The 21,845-nt window shown below is 30.7% G+C and overlaps 1 protein-coding gene across 1 annotated transcript; it reads right to left on the minus strand.

Annotated features, from left to right (window-relative positions):
* Positions 1–12,494: 12,494 nt before the first annotated feature.
* LOC113003292 lies at positions 12,495–19,040 on the minus strand. The gene is given in 4 exon segments (XM_039451618.1): positions 12,495–13,458; positions 13,460–14,103; positions 15,793–15,835; positions 17,463–19,040. Coding segments are annotated over 4 exon segments (3,177 nt in total). The 5' UTR covers positions 19,004–19,040; the 3' UTR covers positions 12,495–12,509.
* Between the last annotated feature and the right edge of the window lie 2,805 nt (positions 19,041–21,845).

Below are 21,845 nucleotides of genomic sequence, written 5' to 3' on the forward strand. Positions count from 1 at the left end.
TCGTCATCGTCCGCGTTGTCCCAGAAGTTGCACAAAGGCTCGGTGAAATGCCTCGTCACTTGGGGATGCACACTCGCCTTAAGATCTTAAGTGATCCTCTTTGACTCGCTTCAACTGGGTGCATTCGTTTGCAAATCGAAATTAAAATCCATCCGCGTCTAGATTGTATATTCAGTGCTAAATATGACCACGTGATTTTCGATAACATGGTCATTTCTTTCTTAAACGAGCAGCCATATCGCTGAATTGTACAACTGTCATCATGTTTAATGTCCTTAATACGTATCGCATTTAATAGTACTCTCTAAATCTGAATCAGTGGATAGTCACTGATTATCCAGTGGCATACTTGGCACTGATAAATCAGTGATTTTTTTAACCTAAATGTCAATGAAAAATTACTGGTAATCATTGAAAAGTTCTTATTGATCAGTGTATTAATAAATCCACTCGTAAATACTAATAAATACGCAATATTCATTAATAAATACACGATAAATTTATTGATTTTTTAGTTCAGATAATCACTGATTACCAGTGGCATACTTGGCACTGATGTCAGTGATTATCCACTGATTCAGATTTAGAGAGTACTTTCAACGGAAAATGGTAAAAAAAATTTTTCCAGCTTGTTCTAGTTTAGATTGTTTAATCCATATTCATTTCTTGTTGCAAACATTGTGCAAAACTATCCCAATGGGATGAATAATATTTAACACGCACCATTTGCCGGCTTTGAACTCCGTAAAAGTACGAGTCTGGCTATTTGCCACGAAAAACTTCCTTCTGTGATTCTACAAAAACCTTTCTTTAATTACTCGGTCTTTAAAGTTGACTCCTTGAAAGAGAAGAGACGGAAAGAGAGAATGAGAGAGAGGGAAAGGAAAGAGAGCTTACTGTCAGATCACAGAGTACTACACAATAAAAATAACAAATCAAGAAAAGAAAAACAAGAAATAGTAAAGTCTTACGTATCTCTACAAATATGTTGTAATCACTTTCGAAAAGAAGCATTTTATCACCTTTCAGTGCACTATCGTAAATCACGTATTATTGAATATCGGTAAATGTCACAAAGTGTAAACGAAATAACATGTGTTTCAAAAGAATTTTTATTTTTAATAAATTAAATATTGATATACACAAAAATAAATATATAAATAAATAAGATGTCGAGATTGAATTCACCAATTTCATGTCAAGCTTTATGTGCAGCATAATTATGATATATAAAATATATAATTCATTAATTTTAAAATATAAAACTTTAAAAAAATTTTTTAATTTTTAATAAAAAATATCAACTTGCATTAATAATAATTAATAATTATTGCAAAAATAGCCCATGTCCTCGCGCAAGTAAAATAAATCTACAATTAAAATCCTGCTTTAAATTTGCACTTTAAGGTTTTGCTTTAAATCCTCAGTTTAAAATCACATTAGCCTTCCTTTTCTTGTAGTGCAGACTGCAATATGCGCGTGTAACGACTAAACTGACGGAAAACCGCATAGTAAGTAGTGATTCGGGGCTGCACGTGTCCAGTCTCGTGAGGGCCTCTCGAACATAGTTCCACGGCACACGAACTTCGCCAAAGTGTCGTCAAAAATTTACATAATCGTGTAAAATCTATCCAACGAGGTTTTGCGCGCGTATCTCCCAAGAAGCACCAACCTGTCGTCGATTCCCACGTCGCGCGGTGTCATCGTCCTCCGACATCAACCGGATCTCACTTTCGTCTAACTATCGACGATCGCGGTTTGGCTGTCGGCGATCGCACCTAACTTGATGATGAGATGCAATTATTTGAGATTCATTAATTGGTAAAGTTTTCGGATACACATTGTTCTTGTTTTAGGCACAAGTTTCCCATTATATTGTGCAGTGCGAAAAGCCGGTCTCATGAACTGGCCTCAGGAGAAATTCTGGATTCTGTGTTCAACATTTTGCATTGCTCAGATCACCCGTTTACTTAAATAGTGACAACTTTAATTAACTTTTCTGTAATTGAATAAATTACTTCTCTTACGTAAACGTTATAATAACAAATTACATTTACTAAAATGTTGTGTATTGTATATATACATATATTGGAATTTTAACTATGACCGTCTCAATAAGGATATTCCACGTCTATGTTCATATTACACTCTCAAATATGAGCGTGTAGTATGAACATAGACGTGGAATATCCTTATTGAGGCGGCCATAATTAAAATTCCAATATAGTATTATTTTTCTTATTAAAAGATTTAAAATAATGCAAAATGACATACATAATAATGTATTATGCATTATAATTTAATAATTAGTTTAATATACTTTAATTAATAATTTATTCATTAATAAATTGATACTTAATTATAATAAATTACATGGGTTATCATAATTAAGTGGATTATAAGTTAATAAATAATTTAATATAGTTTAATACAATTATTTAATTTAAAATCAGATTTCTTAGTTTAAAAATATATACATTTATTAATTATCGTATTAATGTGTTTTTGAAGCACACACACAATTTCTTCATCCTGCTGTATATCAATAAAATATAATCGCTAAAAAAAATACTGCTAAACATGCACATAAATATCAAAGGTTTATTACCTTCAATGATTCAACTTTATAAGACAATTTGCTATCGAATACGCGCATCTCGTGACTCAGCGTGCAATTTTTTGCACATCGCGATATGCGAATTCAATTTTCTTTCAATTATTGCTGACAGTTTTATCGAATTTCAGCAGGTTGAATAACTGCAGCTGCATCATTGGACAGTTAATTCCCATTCTTTGTGCTCTAGCGATGTACAAGACGGCAAGACAATAGAAATCAATTAGACGCTGTCCGTGCTGCCGTAATCATTGAAAAACTTCCGATATGCAGAAGTTCTTAAGCGCTTTTTTATTTCGTTTGTCCTTCTTACAATTCAGCATCGCTAGCAGCGAACAATTTCCAAAATCGCAGCCTCTTACGTGCAAATAGCTAGTATAACGTGGACGTCATCTCCGACGAGAATGTATACGCGCGCTCGTGCGTGTAGATTTGCCCAAATGTATACATAGAGGAGACGCGTGTCTGGTGTATGAACGAGAGAAAACCCCTTTTCCTACTATCGCACCCCTGCGAAAGAAAAGAGCGCCGCGACACATTTTCGTAAAGCCGTCGTCTTCTTTCACTGTTAGAACGTACTTTGCATTTATGGCGTCTGCACACCGGAATTGCGTCCACCTTAATATAATAAGAAGTACGTGCCTCCGTGGGATTTCCCAGGTAATTAAGACACTCGTGCGACTCCCGCCCTACGAAAATGCTTTCCATGTAGAGATACAGGGAGTAGCAGAAGTCGCGCGTTTTAAGTTAAAAGTTAAGGATAACTTTTTCGGCCCGTTTCTAATTACAAATTGATTTCAAGAAATACATTTTAGATCAAACTTTAAGAATAAAAGTGAACAGTTATATTTAAGGATGTATGCGTCATGTCTTAAAATTTATCAAAAATATAAAAATTTCATAGAACATTTCACATAGAATATTTTAGTGTTACGTTTAAATATTTGTGTAAAATTTAAGCACAATTCACTTATTGACTTAAAAGTTATTTAATTTTTTGTTTACTCTTGACTCTTATGCAAAATTGCGATTTGCAGTATTTGTTTGCAAATTTGATGAGAAAATAGCAATTAAATCAAAATTTTTGCATATATTGAAATTCTAATAAATATTTATGCAAAAATTTATTTAGACCCACTCGTTTAAAAGTTATTTATTTGAGCTGCAACAAAATATAGTAACTTTTGCTACAAAAACCATTATAAACAAATTTTTCATTATTTTCTTCTTTACAGCTAGTTTCAGAGTCAACACGACTAAAATTTCTTATCGATGATTAAATAAAAAGAATAAATCTAGGGAAGTTTTCAGTTTTTTTCATTTTGATAACTTTTAGCTTGTGTTGTATAACCAAAACATCCTCAAGTCAGTTTCATTTCAAGAATAATTATAAACTTTAGACACAGTTCTGATTGACAGTATCTCTAAAAGTCAATCAAGAAAAGTCAGTGACTAAAAGACTTTGAAACTTTGTAGTCAGCTTCTGGTACACCCTGTAGTAACATACGTTTCTCTCATGTGCGCAGCATACGAGTAAATCGTACGGGCTCTTTCGCCAGAGGCTTGTTCCCGACGAGCAAAATCCGGCATTTTTGCAGGCTGTATCCGCGTGTACCGAGCGTACTGACGCAAAACGAATAATTATTGCATGGCGCTAAAAGGCGGAAGAATATGATTCGTTAAAGGAATTATCGTATGTTTTAACATTTCGTCCGCCGACTCCCGGCCTACTCCTCTTGTCCATTTTTTATTCTCTTCTTTCGTATATTTACTTCTCATTATTTTATTTCGCTCTCATTTGAACATTCAAACGGCGTCCCATCCTCATTGAAATGATATTCATTTTGAAATTATTTAATCGTTTTAAATGCCAAATATTTCATGTATTCCATTTCAGCTAAATATTCCATTTTAGCTTTCAAACTGATATAATAGAACTTGATGAATTTATTTGTTAATTAAGAATTGAAATTTTTTTAAATTAAATGATCATTTATGATTATACCTAATTTAGAACTTTCTTGGAATTTTTTAATTAAATCAGTTTTTACACATTTCAAATTATGGGCAAATTGTATTATTTTATGCTGCGCTTAATGTAGCATCTAATATGAACGATATACATTTACCGTAATTTGCAAAGCTAGTCTATATCCTTTGTCAGTAAATTTGAAAGAGCAACTTTGACTGTCGCAACGAAAAGGTTAATTAAAGGTGAGTACATGAAGGCTACTTGTATGCTTCAAGCCGAATGTCCTCGCTTTTAATCACTGGCGAAAGTACGCTATCCCAGCGTCGGTATTCATAAAGGAGCGTGTATCATGTCGCGTCCTTGTTAATCACCAACATATCCCGGGGTGTTAATCATGAATATTCAGCAGATACGAGGCTGTGTAATCTTTGAGGAGACACAACAATTTAAAATCCGACACGGTCCGTTTGAAGTGTGCACACGACAATTATTTCTCACATGTATCCTGAGTTCGTGCTGTTAGTGAATGCTTGTTTTCACGTTAGCGTTATGAAAAAATTGTAATAAATTGTAAAAGGAAAATTTTCTTTTAGTAGAAACTGTAAAACGTATATTTTACTTGATTCATTAAATAAGAAAAATTAAAATATATTCTATTATCTACTATTTATTAAAATATATACTAAATTCAATTGAAAGATGTAAACGATCGTACTTGTTAGTTTTTTTAAATTGTCAAGGATTAAAGCTTTACGTGATATGAATAATCACGACTATATTATTTAAATTATAGATTTTTATGCTCAATTTATTTTACTAACGCGAATATTGTGAGTGTTCTAATTTAATGAAAATAGTAGAATATCTTGAAGAACAAGCATTTTAGACAAAATATCTAAATGAAAATTGTATGATCTGAAGAGAGACAAATAATGATAAAATCAAGTTTCGACGAAATCAGTTTTTTTTTAAGTATATGAAAGTTACCGTTACTTTTTTAAATGGAATTATATGACTTTTTTTTACATAGTATGAGTCCTTTAATTATTCTGCGTATAAAAGTATTAAAGTAGATTGATCGAAAAATCAATAGTTTACGTGACATATTTTATAGAGGAAAAGGTGGTAATACGGTTCTCATTTACATTTTGTACAATAACTTTGTTAATAATCAGTATTTTTAATTGAGAACTTAACGATTACGATTATCAATGTGTTTTTTCATCAATTCTACATTCAAAATTATGAAATACTTATTACTTAAAATGTTATTTATAGCAATGTGACAGCATTGCATAATGGATCAGAAAGAAACAGAAATAGTAATATACCTGTACTCTTTCCCATAAAAATAGATTTAAAAAATTTGTTTGAAAAACACAGTGTTTTGTTAAAAAAATTACATATTTATTCAAAATAAAGAGAAAAGATTGCAGAATATGTGCAAATGTATGTATAAGCCTTCCGCATATAAATTGCAGTACTGAAAATTTATAGCACATTTAATGTGAACTATTAGCAGTAAAAATACAATTATCTTATCGAATATCTAGATCAATATAACAACTTTAAGGAGCCATAGTAGGCCTGTTGAAAAGTTAGTACGTATAAGAGCACACATTAACAAAATTCTACGTTATTTTGTAACTTTACGTAACTCGAAATGTGTACAGCCGAATAAAAAATTAAATAACAAAAAACATTTATTTGTACATACGCATTTGTATGATAATACGTTCAAAAAAAAAGAATGTCGAGGTAAGTGTAATTAAATGCTAAAATATATCTTGTAGAAGTTTCAAAATGTTAAGAAGTATTATCTTATAATAAATATCAGCTATTGTGCATTATAACATATTAGCGTGACTACATAACGGTAGACTACTAAATGAGTCTATAAGTCACTAACGTATAAATATTATGAGTGACCAAATATCAACAAGGCCTTAATATTACTTTTTGTTATACTTTATTTCGGTATATTTTTACATAAAATATAAAATATCTCGTAAACTATTGATTTTTTTTATAAATCCACGTTAACTTTTACATAATAATTGCAGAATAATTAGTGGAAGCGTATTATGTAGAAAATCATACAATTCGATTTTAAAAAGAGACAATAATTTTTATATAATTTTAAAAAAACAGATTTTAAAAATTAATTTTACATTATTATTTATTCCTCTTCAGATCGCATAACTTGAAACATTTTTTTCTAAAATGCTTTGTTTAGAACATTTTTTCCTGAAATGCTTTCTTTTCAAGACATTTTAAAATTCCATTATCTCCATTAAAATGGAACTCTCATTGTCAGTATATTTGTGAATGCGTATAAAATGAAATATAATTCTTCCATAATATTTTTATTTAAGTGATTGTAATATAAAACTAGTAATTTCAACTTATTGTTAGATTGAAAATAATTTAAATTACAATTCTAAAAAATCTCATTCTCGTTCTTATAATACATTATTTAAACATCTATCCGAAATCGTTACCACTAGTGAATCTTCTATCTTATTTTACGATCGTAAATACGGCCGGCAATAAATATAGCAATAGTGTGAAATTCAGCAACGTCATTAAAGCTGGATGCGCGCGAATTCAGGACGCGTTACTGCAAAATGCACCTCTTGCATACAGCGCATTCGCGACGTGCATACGCGACGACCTCGCGTAATTTACCACGCTTTTTATTGTCGTGTATTTACGGGACATCACTTTTTCGTCCGCCACCTTTTAGTACTATGTACTTAGGAACATCATTTTTTTTCCACAAGCATGTCACGTAAACTTCGTACAGCAGTTTGTTTCATCTATAATCTAGAAGACATAAGATTATACACACATCTTATCTCGTGCATTGAATATGCATTATACCGTGTTAAGCCGTGTTATTCCATTTAAATTAATTAATTATACTGTGTCAACTAATTAAACATCGTGCTCGTTCATGGGTGTGAATAAACGATTGTAAACTGTACGAAAATTGAATAATAAAATATTTTACTAAATTGTGGATTGAACATAGATTAAACATAGGAATTCCAACCATATATGTAAAATTAGCATATGCAGGGAAAATGAAGGGAAGTTGGAATTACTTTACAATATAACACACGTGCTATTTCCATTGTAAATCAACATGATACGTATATTAAGAGCGCGTATTATAATATCGTATTTTGTTTCGTTAAAATCAAAATGTATTACACAAATAATTAATTCAATCATTATCAGAAGTACTCTACATAATGTAACTGATACAAATTCGTTACTAGATTGAAATCGATACTTAAATAAAATGCTCCTTTTATGTGGATAATTTATTAAAATATCTAAAATATGCGCAAAATTATAGTGAACGTGTCACATTAATGCAATAACAATAGAATGAATTATACAAAAAGAATTATTAGACTACGTCAATATTGTCAGTCAATATAAGATCCGCGCATTTTCCGTAATTAATATTTAATAATTAAACTATTATGTTTAATGTACGTGCGTATCGTTGTTTCCATCTGCATATAATTTTCTCTACCGCTGAAGCTATTTTACAACCGGATAACCGGTATAAAGTGATCAGCCATCAATTCACAACAAATGTGTCCGAACATGTCGAATCCTCCTGCCGTAGGTGATAGCGTACATAAATCTTTCCATCACATCATCGCCTCGAAAATTCTAGCGGTTTCCACGCGCGATATTCCAATTAAATACAGAAACAAATTATAAAACGGAATAATGAAACCTGAAAATCTGGTAGTAGTGTGACAAGATAATAAGTTAATTAAAACCTTTACAGAACGATCACGTTTCTCATCGTCGCTGCACTCGAACTAAAGTTTCCCATGGCACGTATTATTTAATGCAGAATTTGCGAAATGTAATGCCAGCTGCCGCTATGCGCTACTGTTGACTCGCGCAGTTGTTGTTGCCGCGGATTTCACGCATGAAACTTAAATGCATCATACACCGTCGCTTTCCACGATTACACGTCGCATACTCGCTCTATTTCGTTTGCTCGCCAAAATCGCAATTCTCTCAATACTGGATTTATATACACGACGGATTTTATATAAATATAAATCAACTTTAATGACATTTGTTTTTTCAAATTTTTCATTCGTCCCTTTACTCTTTTTTTTATAGAAAAAATGCGCCTATTAATTGTTAATATTAATCAGCGTTTTATATTGTAACATAATAATATTTGTCAAATTAAGCGAGCATAATATCTTGGATCTTAGTTTAATCTTTCGTACCTGGTAGCACATATATGTGCCAAACATTTAAAAATTCATATTTTTTTAGAAAAATAAAGATAATTCTTTCCTGAACTCATTTTAAAGATAAAGAATAAAATTCTTCACAAAAAATCAACACTTTTAGGAATCCCCCCCCCCTCCCTCCTTGATTTGCATACCAGATCAAAAATTTGTAACATAGGATAAAAGTGAAAAATGCACTTATCTTTCAGAAAAATTGATAATGAATTTTTTGGGCTTATTTTGAAGATCAATGTAAGGGCTGTTTATAAAATAATCGCTATTTACTTTTAACATAGCGGTCCAATATGATAAACCAAAACATAAAATTTTTTTGGATTTGAATAAATTTATACCCCAAAAGTTTTTCGAGTCACTGATTATAAATCTGTTATCAAATGGCAGATAAAAATATTAAATTTTGTTGGATTTGAGTGATATTTTGGTCAGCTATATTGAATCTGCTTTTTTGAATTTTGAAAGTTTGATTACATATTTATACTCGGTGACCATAGAAACCTTTAGTAAGATATAAAGTAGATGCTAATTATTTCTAAAAAAAAAGTCAGAAACGAAAGAGTTAAATTTATATAATTATTTATACAGTTTGACTGGATATTTCGACCTAACTTGGTTCTCTTTAGCCGTCTAATTTATTACATAAATAATAATCCTACCTTTAACAAAAAATTCTTAATACGGCACAGAGACATTCGCAAAATAATACATTCGCATTCTTTGACTGCACTGTAGATTTAAATTATCATCTGGTCTAAAAATGTTGAGTTAGTGAAGTTTCAGTTGGTGATTCTTCGTTTGATCGCGAGAATCTCTATATCCGTATTGTATTCAGAGTCATCTCATTTTTAGCGTCAATACTTTGATTTGCAGTATATCCGAGACTAAATCAAGAACGCGCATCACAAAACTCTAAATAACTCTAGTCCGATAAGACAATCGAGTCAATCCATGTCATAGTGATTGTAAAAGAAACTGGATGAAAGCACGACCACGTTTTTGAAATTATTTGCTGAACATCTTTATAATTTAACCGCTCGATAGTTATCGATATAGCCTAACTATCGAATGATTGACCTTTCTCTATTATCAAATTTAATTAATTTTTCCGTAATATTATGTTGATAAAATGTTGTTGCGTCTTTTAATATTAGAATATTTGTATTTTCACACGTATTCTTTATATTGAACGTAAAAAAACACGAGACACACACACACACACACGCACGCGCGCGCGCACAAAAGTTAAATCTCTCTCGTGTGCCGCAGCCATAAAAAAATCATGATTTATTGCATAACAAAGCACGTTTGCCCGAATTTCGTTAACACCTCCCGAATTCTTCGAGGTCGAGTGGTTTTGAAAAGCCGGTCTAAAACCGCAGAATGGATATAATTATTTTCGCACAATGCCGGAAGAGGATCTGAGAGAATATTACTAATAAAGCGACGACGCCGCAGCGACGCGGCACGTAAACTTCGCCGCAGGGAAGTAGGTGCAAATTGTCCAGTCACTCAGTTGTAGGTGGGATTTTGTGCTAGAAGTTTCGCTTCGTGAAAAAAGGCAAAACTACTGACCACAGTTTTTGTGTGGTTTAACAGGATGCGGCTTGCAGACCTACCGTCCATTCAATCTTTCGACTGAAAACCGATCTGTGGCTACAAATGTCAGCGAGAATAGACGCATTTATATCTAAATTACTCGACTGCTTTGCGTTCTTAATTGAGCTCGGAATATCGTTTCAACACTCGAGCGAAGAAATTAACTAGAAGAGAAGGTAGTATTATGAGCCGTGTGAATATCTCATTATCTCCGTTATTAAGTGACAAATTTTAGTAATTACGGAATCATTCGTTTAGCCTGTGTTATAATGACACTAATATGCCAATAGCCGACATTTATCATAAGGCAATTTTACTTTCGAATATTTTGAAACTGTTTCAAGATTCGTTTTAACATTTAATTACACATATTTTGTCATTCTTTTTAAACTTGTGCGTATTATCATATGAATGTATGTACGTTTGACATTTTGTTGTTATTTAATTTTTTATTTGTACACATTTCGAGCCAAATACATACATTTCTACACATGTTATGTAATATTTTATTTTTATTTTAAATAAATCTATAATTTTATAACAAAACTTTGTAATTTTTTAAATAAATATAAAATAATGGTGTAATAGAGGAGAAGACGGTATAGACAGCCATTTCCATTTTATACGATAACTTTATTAATATCCAATATTTTAATTTGAAAACTTAACGATTATATTTATATATACATATATGAAACGCTCGATTAGTACTGATTAACAATTTTAATTCTCTAAATTGTTTTGGCTTTCACAATTTTTCTACAACGCGGAATTAAAATTGATCTCAAGCAGAATACAGAGTTAACGGATAAATATTTACATATTTAGAGAATATTTGCCAAATGAGAATTTTGTTCAGCTCAATCGCCAATACGTGGCAATCGTGAAAAATTGAAAGGCAGCTGTGACAAATCGGTGCGATAACGGCAAAATGCAAATCACGGACATAGCATTGTCGACTTTTTCCAATTTTACAAATAGGAAAAGCGGAAGCGTTTTCGCAAGAAGCCAATTAGTCGTTCTTTCGTGAATCCCTGTACTGAACCGTAAAAACGACGAGTTAAAAAAGTGTAACGTTACGTGTAAACGTTTGTGTGTACTGTAAGATAAAGGTAAGACTGATTATACAGCACATCTTAAATTCTTGTTATTGAAATGGTGACTTTTTGTATTATTATTACTTTTACAAAAATATATTATAAAGAATCTTCAAATAATATTCAAATAATATCTTCAAATAATATTTTGAAGATATTGCAGATAATATATTCAGATATAAATATAATATTATAATACTTTATAATATATTTTCAAAAAATTAGTAATAATACAAAAAGTGACCATTTCAATAACATAATTATATTATATGATATTTCATAAAAAGAACTTTAAAACTTTAAAAAAGTAAGACACGTCAAGTATGTAGAAAATACTTAAATGTTTATGTATAATTAAATAAAAAATTTTTAGCTTAAAAATACATATGATATGAAATACATATGATTTTTCAAAAAAATATAATGTAAAATGATTAATTTTATAACAAATTACAAGAAAATCTGAATAAAAAAAGACATTGTCTTAAAAATATAAAATTATGAAAACGTGATAATAATATTTACATTTGTGCGATAAAAATATTTTTTGCTCTTACATAAAAAATTAATAATATCATTCTTTATTATCTCTACTATACTATTAAACAATTAAATGGAAGTTATATAAATTATTAACATGATCAATAAGTTTAAATCATTATCAAATAGATTAAAAAGTCTCAGCAAATTACAATGTCTAATGTAACATTTAATATTTTCCGTTCTTGATTAATAAAAACTTGATTATTCATCTTGAACATTAGCAACTTGAATATTATTTCATTGATTAACTTGAATGATCATTTATTCTTATGTAATACATCGTAAATAAATCTTATCCTACATTTCAAATATCTTTAAAAGTGTTAAATAATTTGAAAGTTGATATTCCAAATACAACTATATCGTAAAATAATATATTTTCTGTAAGATTTTCAGGTTTTTCTCTTCTCCAAGTTAATCCAGAATCCACCAGTAGGTTGCAATGTAAATGCTTTACTGTATACGATTGGTTCGATGGTTTTTTCTGTAGGCTTTAAAGTAAACGTTTGTAAAAGATGAGCTAGTAAAACCTTAGCCTCCATAAGAACAAATCGATTGGCGATACACTTTCTGGGTCCACGACCGAATGGTAAATAAGTATATGGCGAAATGATGTTTTTGTTCTCCTCGCTGAATCTTTCAGGATCGAAATTATCAGGATTCGGAAAATACTTTGGATCATGATGTAAAGCATAAACAGGAAACATTATTATATTGTTAGGTTTGAGGATCACACTCTTGCAGCCTGGTTGCGATGGAGGTAGTTCATATTTTTTAGTGCAAAGTCTATTGAGGAAGATCAGCGGTGGATGTTTTCTGAGAGTCTCGGAAATCACCATGTCCATATAAGACATCTTCAATATTGATTCGTAAGATATTTCATTATTTTCTTCGGCAAGACACTGTTGTACCTCTTTGCGTAGACGATCTTGAATATCTTGATTAACCGCAAGTTCATGAGCAACAAAACACATCAAGGTCGAAGTGGTGTCGAAACCAGCGAAGAAAAAACTAAAAGCTTGTGAAACGATATCGCCCAATGTCATTTTGTGTACACTGGCACTTTCCTTGTCTCGAATCTGCATTAGCAAATGGATCATATCCGGTCTAACAATATTTTGCTCTTTTCGCGCTTTAATAGTTTCCTCTACGACATTCTTAAAAAAATTGGACATATTCGACGAAAACAAAGTCAGTCCAATTAATTTACTAAGTCTTGGACACTCGCGTAAAAATAGGATCTTGAGTCTTGCTAGCAGTCCAGCAGAAAATTGAGTAGCCTCTATTCCTCTTGTAAAGAACTCATTGTCTCGATCTTTCATAGAATTCACACTTATGCCAGGCTGTCGTAGCAATTACGTCAGTGGTGTATCGTCGAAAAGCTTCCTTCATGTCGATCATATGACAGAAATTCGGATGATCGATCAAGTAATTAATGAAATCCTGAGAACACTTCGATACCAAGTCGAACATAAACTTTATTTTATTAGCAGTGAAAGAAGGGCTCAGTGTAGTTCTCATTTCTTTCCAACGATCTCCGCGCAAGAAGAAGGTGCTTTTACCAAACAACGGATCTGCGTTTTCGTCAGTGAAATTCCGATGATCTGTAAAATGCTCAAAATCCTTTACCATGATGTCTTTGATCAGCTCAGGATCACGTATAAACACGCTAGGTGTGGAAAAATCTACTGTTCCAATATATTTAGCATCTGGGAAGTTATAGTATATATATTGACTATACTCGACTAAAGTAAAATTTGAAAACAATTTCCAATCCGTTAAAATAGACGATAACGAATTATACAGGTAAGGTAGGCCTTTATCCTTCCAGTAAATATATACATTATGCAGCACAGTAACAATTTTTAAAACGACGATGAGCATTACAGTAATTAATAGTAGCACAAAAGGCGATGAAAACAAAGACAAATCCATTGCAACGTGACAAAATAACAAATAAACAAGACATTTCGTCGGATGTGTAGACTTTTATAGGCATGCACAACATATATCTTATCGTGCGTATCTTATCGTACAGAAAACTAAGCTTGGAGGGGAGAAACTTTTTTCGATGTCACTACAAGAATACGTGTCGTCCCGATGAGAAGAGTACGTGGAATCCACGTTCTATTCACGGGGATTATCTAAGTGGAATCTACGTAACCAATCGAGTGATGGTCCACTCAAGAACGGTACTAGAATCTAGAGTTGGTATAAAGAGAGTTACGCTAATTACACGGAAGTTGCCATTTATAGACTGAGGCTCAATTGGGTCTGATTGGCTCAATACACATAGAGCGCGTCAACGCGTTACGCGTATACGAGGTAGCCAATCATTCTTTTGCTTTCTTATTTCTTTCTATAAAAGTGAAAAAATGATTGGCTACCGGAAGTTTATCTATCAATGGCGGAGCCAATCAGTACTAGGCACCTACATTGGCACAACTATCTTTATACCATCTCTACTAGAATCCACGTCGAAATCTAATCAATGTTTTGAATTCTTCTATGAATTTCTTCGAAATATCCGTATAAATATTATATTATTACACCACATAATTCCAATGAGCAAAACAATATTTTTGTAACATTTTAAAAAATATTTTTCACAAAAAAAGATCGGGAATTTTTTCTCGGAAATTTCCAAGCGGCCACTCATCCAAGTTATGACCGTGGTGGACGATACTTAACTTCCAAAGTTGCTGCGAACTGGATCCCTTGTGATGATCTGTGAACACTTCATGCTAATATATGTAAATAACTGATAGATTAGGTGAATATCTATTATCGAAAAGATGAACCATGTATAATTAAATCATATTATTTATATAAATATATAAAGAATTATAGTTTTTTTTACTGATTTTCATAAATGCGGAATAGTATCTGGAATAACTTTTCTGTTATTTCTTTAAATAAGAATGCAACTAGAAAATATATGTTAATATAATACAATAATTAAATTAATTATGAAAAATTTTTATTAAGGAAATATTTAAAAAATATTGTCTGTTCATTGGAATGTAAATCGAGGTTTTTTCATTTATAGATTTACACTAAGCAACAAAATTATCGCAACACTCATTTATACCAAAATTTTGCACAACTTTAAATAATCATAACTTTGTTAAAAATTATCGTGCTTGAAAATTTTTTTTTTATTTTAAAGCTTAAAATCTCTAAGGTGCACTTGGTAAATTTTGAATTTCTGCTTTCCTTCTGCCGCTATTTCTTTAAAAGTAAAGACGTGTTTTGTTTGCAAACATTTCCATAGTTTGACGCACTCCACGGGGTAGAATAAATTTTTTTCGCAAATATCACGATAGCTATCGTAAAATTTGGGATTTTCCTTGCAAATTAAAAAAAAAACAGATTTGTACGATTTTTTTTCGAGGAGTTAAGATGTATCAAAGTTATATATGCATTTTTGTCAGTTACCGCCAGTATTACTCGGATTTCAATTTGTCTCATTGATGATGAAGCGATCTTCTCTAACTCGCGTTATTCGTCTTCGACCTTATCCTCTTCTTCGAAATCCACCTGTTTCTTGATAACGAGCACAAACTCGAGAGATAGAAGATCGATGAACATTTATTCTTTTTGTAACATAACTTTGATTCAGTCCTTCCGAAGAATAAATATTTAAAGAATATTTAAAAAAAAAACATTGCTTACTGATTGAGTATTTGCAGGAGATATGTCAACCGATATAAATGCACTGAACAATATTTTTTAAATATTTAATTATTTTTATCAAAAGTCAATCATTAATATGTTAATTAAAAAATTCTGTTTTATGTTTTAATAAAAAATGTTGAATCTTTTAACATAAAAATGATTTCTGATAATTGATAGAAAAAAGTTTCTGAATGCGTATTTGTCTCCTAAAGCGTATCTATTCAATATTTGCCATTTTTACTTTTAATACACAACATTTAGTGACAAAAATAAAAAGTAAAAAAGTAAATAACTAATAGAAAAAAATTTAATAAGTTTTATTTGGTTTTATGCACGCTATCAGCATTTTAGATAATTAGGTACATCTAGTAAATTTTTCATTAACTTATATAACTGATAATACCGTGATTAATTTTATTTTGAATTATTATATTTTCACAAAGAAAGGCTTGTTGAAGAATACTTTACATTAAATTCGTTGTACATACATATTTACAAAAATTAAATATTCCTATAAATTCTATCAAGTTCCCTAATTCGTACCATCACAAATTTTATTATAAAGAGATTATACTAATATAAGATTGAAAAGTGATATTAGTAAAACTAGTAATTGCTATGAATAAAAATATTAATTATAAAAATAAATTCAAACTAGTTTTATTTCGGTATTCTTACTCTTAAAAAGTTAGTCATAAAACAATTTTTATAAATGGAACGTATTTTTGAATACAAAGTACATATTTGCAGGAAGTGGTGTGAAAAGGACTTTCCGTTACAAAATATGCAAAGATGGAGGAGCATGATATCATATGTATTTTTAATCAAAAGATTTTTTATTTAATTATACATAAACGTTCAAATATTTTTTATAAACTTGACATTTCTTACTTTTTTAAAATTATTTTTTTATGAAATATCATATAATATAATTATGTTAACAAAATGGTGACTTTTTGTACTATTATAACTTTTATAAAAATACATTATAAAGTATTACTATTATAATATTTAATATATTTAATATATTATAATTTTTAATATATTATACATATTTTGTGTGTATGTGTGTGTGTGTTTTTTTATACGTAATAGCATGATGTATTTCATTCACTGTACATAGTTAATGATATTTTTCAAAAAACTGTAAATGTCGAATGATTAATTTTATAACAAATTACAAGAAAACCTAAATAAGGAAGGACATTGTTTTAAAAATATAAAATTATAAAAACGTGATAAAAATATTAACATTTGTGCGATAAAAATATTTTTTGCTCTTACATAAAGAATTAATCATACCATTCTTTATTATCTCTACTATACTGTTAAACAATCAAGTGGAAGTTATATAAATTATTATAACGATCAATGAGTATTATTAAACCTATATCAAATAGATTAAAAAGTCTCAGCAAATTACAATGTTTAATGTAATATTTAATATTTTCTGTTCTCTGTTAATAAAAATTTGATTGTTTATCTTGAGCATTAGCAACTTGAATATTATTTCATTGATTAACTTGAATGATCATTCATTATGTAATACATCGTAAATAAATCTTATTGTACATTTCAAATATCTTTGAAAGTGTTAAATAATTTGAAAGTTGATATTCCGAATACAACTATATCGTAAAATAATATATTTTGTGTAAGATTTTCACGTTTCTCTCTTTTCTAACTTAATCCAGAATCCGCCAACAGGTTGCAATGTAAATTCTTTACTGTATACGATTGGTTCGATGGTTTTCTCTGTAGGCTTTAAAGTAAACTTTTGTAAAAGATGAGCTAGTAGAATCTTAGCCTCCATAAGAACAAATCGATTGCCGATACACTTTCTGGGTCCATGACCGAATGGTAAATAAGTATATGGTGAAATGTTGTCTTTGTTCTCCTCGCTGAATCTTTCGGGATCGAACTTATCGGGATTCGGAAAGTACTTCGGATCATGATGTAAAGCATATACAGGAAATATTAGTATATTGTTAGGTTTGAGGATCACACTCTTGCAACCTGGTTGCGATGGAGGCAGTTCATATTTTTTAGTGCAAAGTCTATCGAGGAAGATCAGCGGTGGATGTTTTCTGAGAGTCTCGGAAATCACCATGTCCATATAAGACATCTTCAATATTGATTCGTAAGATATTTCATTATTTCCTTCGGCAAGACACTGTAGTACCTCCTTGTGTAGACGATCTTGAATATCTTGATTAACCGCAAGTTCATGAGCAACAAAACACATCAAGGTCGAAGTGGTGTCGAAACCAGCGAAGAAAAAACTAAAAGCTTGTGACACGATATCGTCTAATGTCATTTTGTGCACGCTGGCACTTTCCTTGTCTCGAGCCTGAACTAGCAAATGGATCATATCCGGTCTAACAATATTTTGCTCTTTTCGCACTCTAATAGTTTCTTCTACGACATTCTTGAAAAACTTGGACATATTTGACGGAAACAAAGTCAGTCCCATTAATTTACTAAGCCTTGGACATTCACGTAAAAATATGATCTTGAGTTTTGCTAGCAGTCCAACAGAAAATTGAGTAGCCTCTATTCCTTTTGTAAAGAACTCATTGTCTCGATCTTTCATAGAATTCACACTTATGCCAAAGGCTGTCGTAGCAATTACATCAGTAGTGTATCGTCGAAAAGCTTCCTTCATGTCGATCATATGACAGAAATTCGGATGATCGATCAAGAAGTTGATGAAATCCTGAGAACACTTTGATACCAAATCGAACATGAACTTCATTTTGCTAGCGGTGAAAGAAGGGCTCAGTGTAGTTCTCATTTCTTTCCAACGATCTCCGCGCAAGAAGAAGGTGTTTTTGCCAAACAACGGATCTGAGTTTTCATCAATGAAACTCCGATGATCTGTAAAATGCTCAAAATCCTTCACCATGATGTCTTTGATCAGCTCAGGATCACGTATAAACACACTCGGTGTGGAAGAATCCACTGTTCCAATATATCTAGCATCTGGGAAGTTATAGTATATATATTGACCGTACTCGACCAAAGTAAAATTTGAAAACAATTTCCAATCCGTTAAAATAGACGATAACGAATTATACAGGCAAGGTAGGCCTTTATCCTTCCAGTAAAAATATACATGATGCAGCACAGTAACAATTTTCAAAACGACGATGAGCACCAGAGTAATTAATAGTAGCACAAAAGGCGATGAAAGCAAAGACAAATCCATCGCAACGTGACAAAATAACAAATAAACGAGACACTTCGTCGGATGTGTAGACTTTTATAGGCATGCACAACATATATCTTATCGTGCGTATCTTATCGTACAGAAACTAAGCTTGGAGGGGAAAAACTTTTCTCGATGTTACTACAACGATACGTGTCGTATCAGTGCTTAATCAGCAGACAATGTTTTTCTAAATGTTTTTAAACATTTATAAAACGTTATATAACGAAGAATAAATATTTAAAGAATTTAATTTAAAAAAAACATGGCCTACTGATTGAGTATTTGCAGGAGATATGTCAACCGATATAAATACACAGAACAATATTTTTGAAATATTTCATTATTTTTATCAAAAGTTATTTATTAATATATTAATTTAAAAAAACTGTTTCATGTTTTAATAAAAAAATGATGATGCTTTAAACATAAAAATGATTTCTGATAATTGATAGAAAATAGTTGCTGAATGCGTATTTGTCTCCTAAAGCGTATCTATTCAATATTTTCCATTTTCACTTTTAATACACAACATTTAGTGACAAAAATAAAAAGTAAATAAGTAATAAAGACAAAAATTTAATAAGTTTTATTTAGTTTTATGCACGCTATCAGCATTTTAGATAATTAGGTATATCTAGTAAATTTTTTATTAACTTATATAGCTAATAATACCGTGATTATGCAACTTTACTTTGAATTATTATATTTTCACAAAAGAAGACTCATTGAACAATATTTTACATTAAATTCGTTGTACATACATATTTATGATTATTATGAAAATTAAATATTCTTATACATTCTATCGAGTTTCCTAATTCGTACCATCATAAATTTTACTATAAAGAAATTATGCTACTATAAGATTGAAAAGTGATAATAGTAAAACTAGTAATTGCTATGAATAAGAATGTTAAATATAAAATTAAATTCAAACCAGTTTTTTTTTTAGTATTCTTACTCTTTTATTATTATTTATTAATTATTGCATTTGATTGCATTTTCGATAATTTATTAATAAAATAAATATTTTTTAATGATTTCTTATATTTTTAATTACTTTAATTTATAAAAATTCAATATTTTTGAAGACAATACGATTTAAGGGATTACAGATACAGAGATTTTCTAAATCACACCTTTCGTAGCATGTTACAGAAAAGCTTATAACAGATTAATGTGTTATTACTAAAAAATTTAGCGTATAATAAAGATGACTAAAACGTCGAGCTACACTTTCGAATTTTAATTTGCATCCAAAATAGCACCAAAACGAAATATAATAAAAAATAACTTAAGTAATATGCAGTTGGCAACCTCCTCTCAAATGTCATTAAATTTATCATGTATTTTTTGCACTTTTGTAAGTGGACTCCCATATACAACATCCAGATTATTGTAAATAAGTATTACAAACTATTTCAATCTTTCATATTTTATTTGCAACAATTTTATTAAATAATTTTTATAAAGAACATTTTCATAAAAGACTTTCCTTTGCATTGCAAAATACACGCGTGAAAGAAAGACGAGAGGGTGGGACCATTCCAAAAAGACATAATTTTAATTAAACCACTTTCATCCGAAATATATAACGAAATAGTGCCAATACGAGCCAACACTAGATGTTCGTGCGTATAATAATATTTTATTATTACAATCTTCAGCCCATGACAAACTACGTACCGCATATTTGTCGTTCTTAACCGTCAGAGCTTAGAATACACTTAAGAAAAAATAACTTTATTATAGCGTTTTCAACAATTCTTGAGACCAGCTATTAGATTCTGGAATCAAAAATAAGGCACTCTATTTAAAAAAATTTATTTATCCTCCACCTAGCCTTGGCGACATCTCTCGAGGTCAAACTAGTATCATCAGTAGATAGACCATTTTATACCCCACAACTTTTATCTGAAACACTTTTTTGTAAAACTTATATTTTTCGAAAGATAATAAGCCCGTGTTTAGTTTTTGCTCAGGCCGTAGAACTGTTAATGACTCAATAGTCGAATTGATAGGATGCCCACATGGAATGTAGGGAGATCCGGATTCAAATTTTAGTTAAGTTGTTATTTTTCGCCATAAATTTTTTACAGTTTTTCTGAAATTACAGAAAATGGTTGGACTTTTATAGAAGCTTATTAGCATAAACTATTAAATTGCTCGTCAATTTAATGTGCTGCATTGCGGATTCTAGCTTTATGTAAGGACCGTGTTTTAAGACCGACAAATATGCGGCGCGCGGTTTGCATGAGCTGGAAGTTATAATAATAAAATTATCAAGAGACACGGTAGTTACATACACACGAACGTCCAGTGTTAGGCCATATTATTTCGTTATATTTTTCTCACTTAATTCACTCAAGCCTAACTTCTTTCAATTTGTATGTTGAAGGGAGGTCCATCCTGTCTCTTCTCCACCCTGTTCAGAGAGAAACAAGATCTGTATCTGTATTGTTTCACATGGGTTTTGACTTTGTTTTCTTTGCTCACAGGATGCAACGAGAGGTCGATAGTTGAACTGTTTCACATGAATTTTCGACTTTCCAAGCGAAGCGAGGTCCACCCCACAGCGCTTATATTACTTTTACCTTGTGACCAAAAATTATGTTCTACTTATGAAAATTGTTTTGTTAATAACTTTAATAAACAACGAGCGTCGGTCAATGACCTTGACCTCCTTGAAGATCAGTTGAGAAGCACAAATATTCGATTATGTCTCTTACACAAAAGGACTATAAAATCTGTTCCTACTACCTATATTTCAGAAACGATTCAAAATTATAAAAAGAACGCAAAATACATATTCGATCATTTTAAAGAGCTACTCTAACCT

The sequence above is a fragment of the Solenopsis invicta genome, chromosome 1 (assembly GCF_016802725.1).
Source record: "Solenopsis invicta isolate M01_SB chromosome 1, UNIL_Sinv_3.0, whole genome shotgun sequence".
Taxonomy (NCBI): Eukaryota; Metazoa; Arthropoda; class Insecta; order Hymenoptera; family Formicidae; genus Solenopsis; species Solenopsis invicta.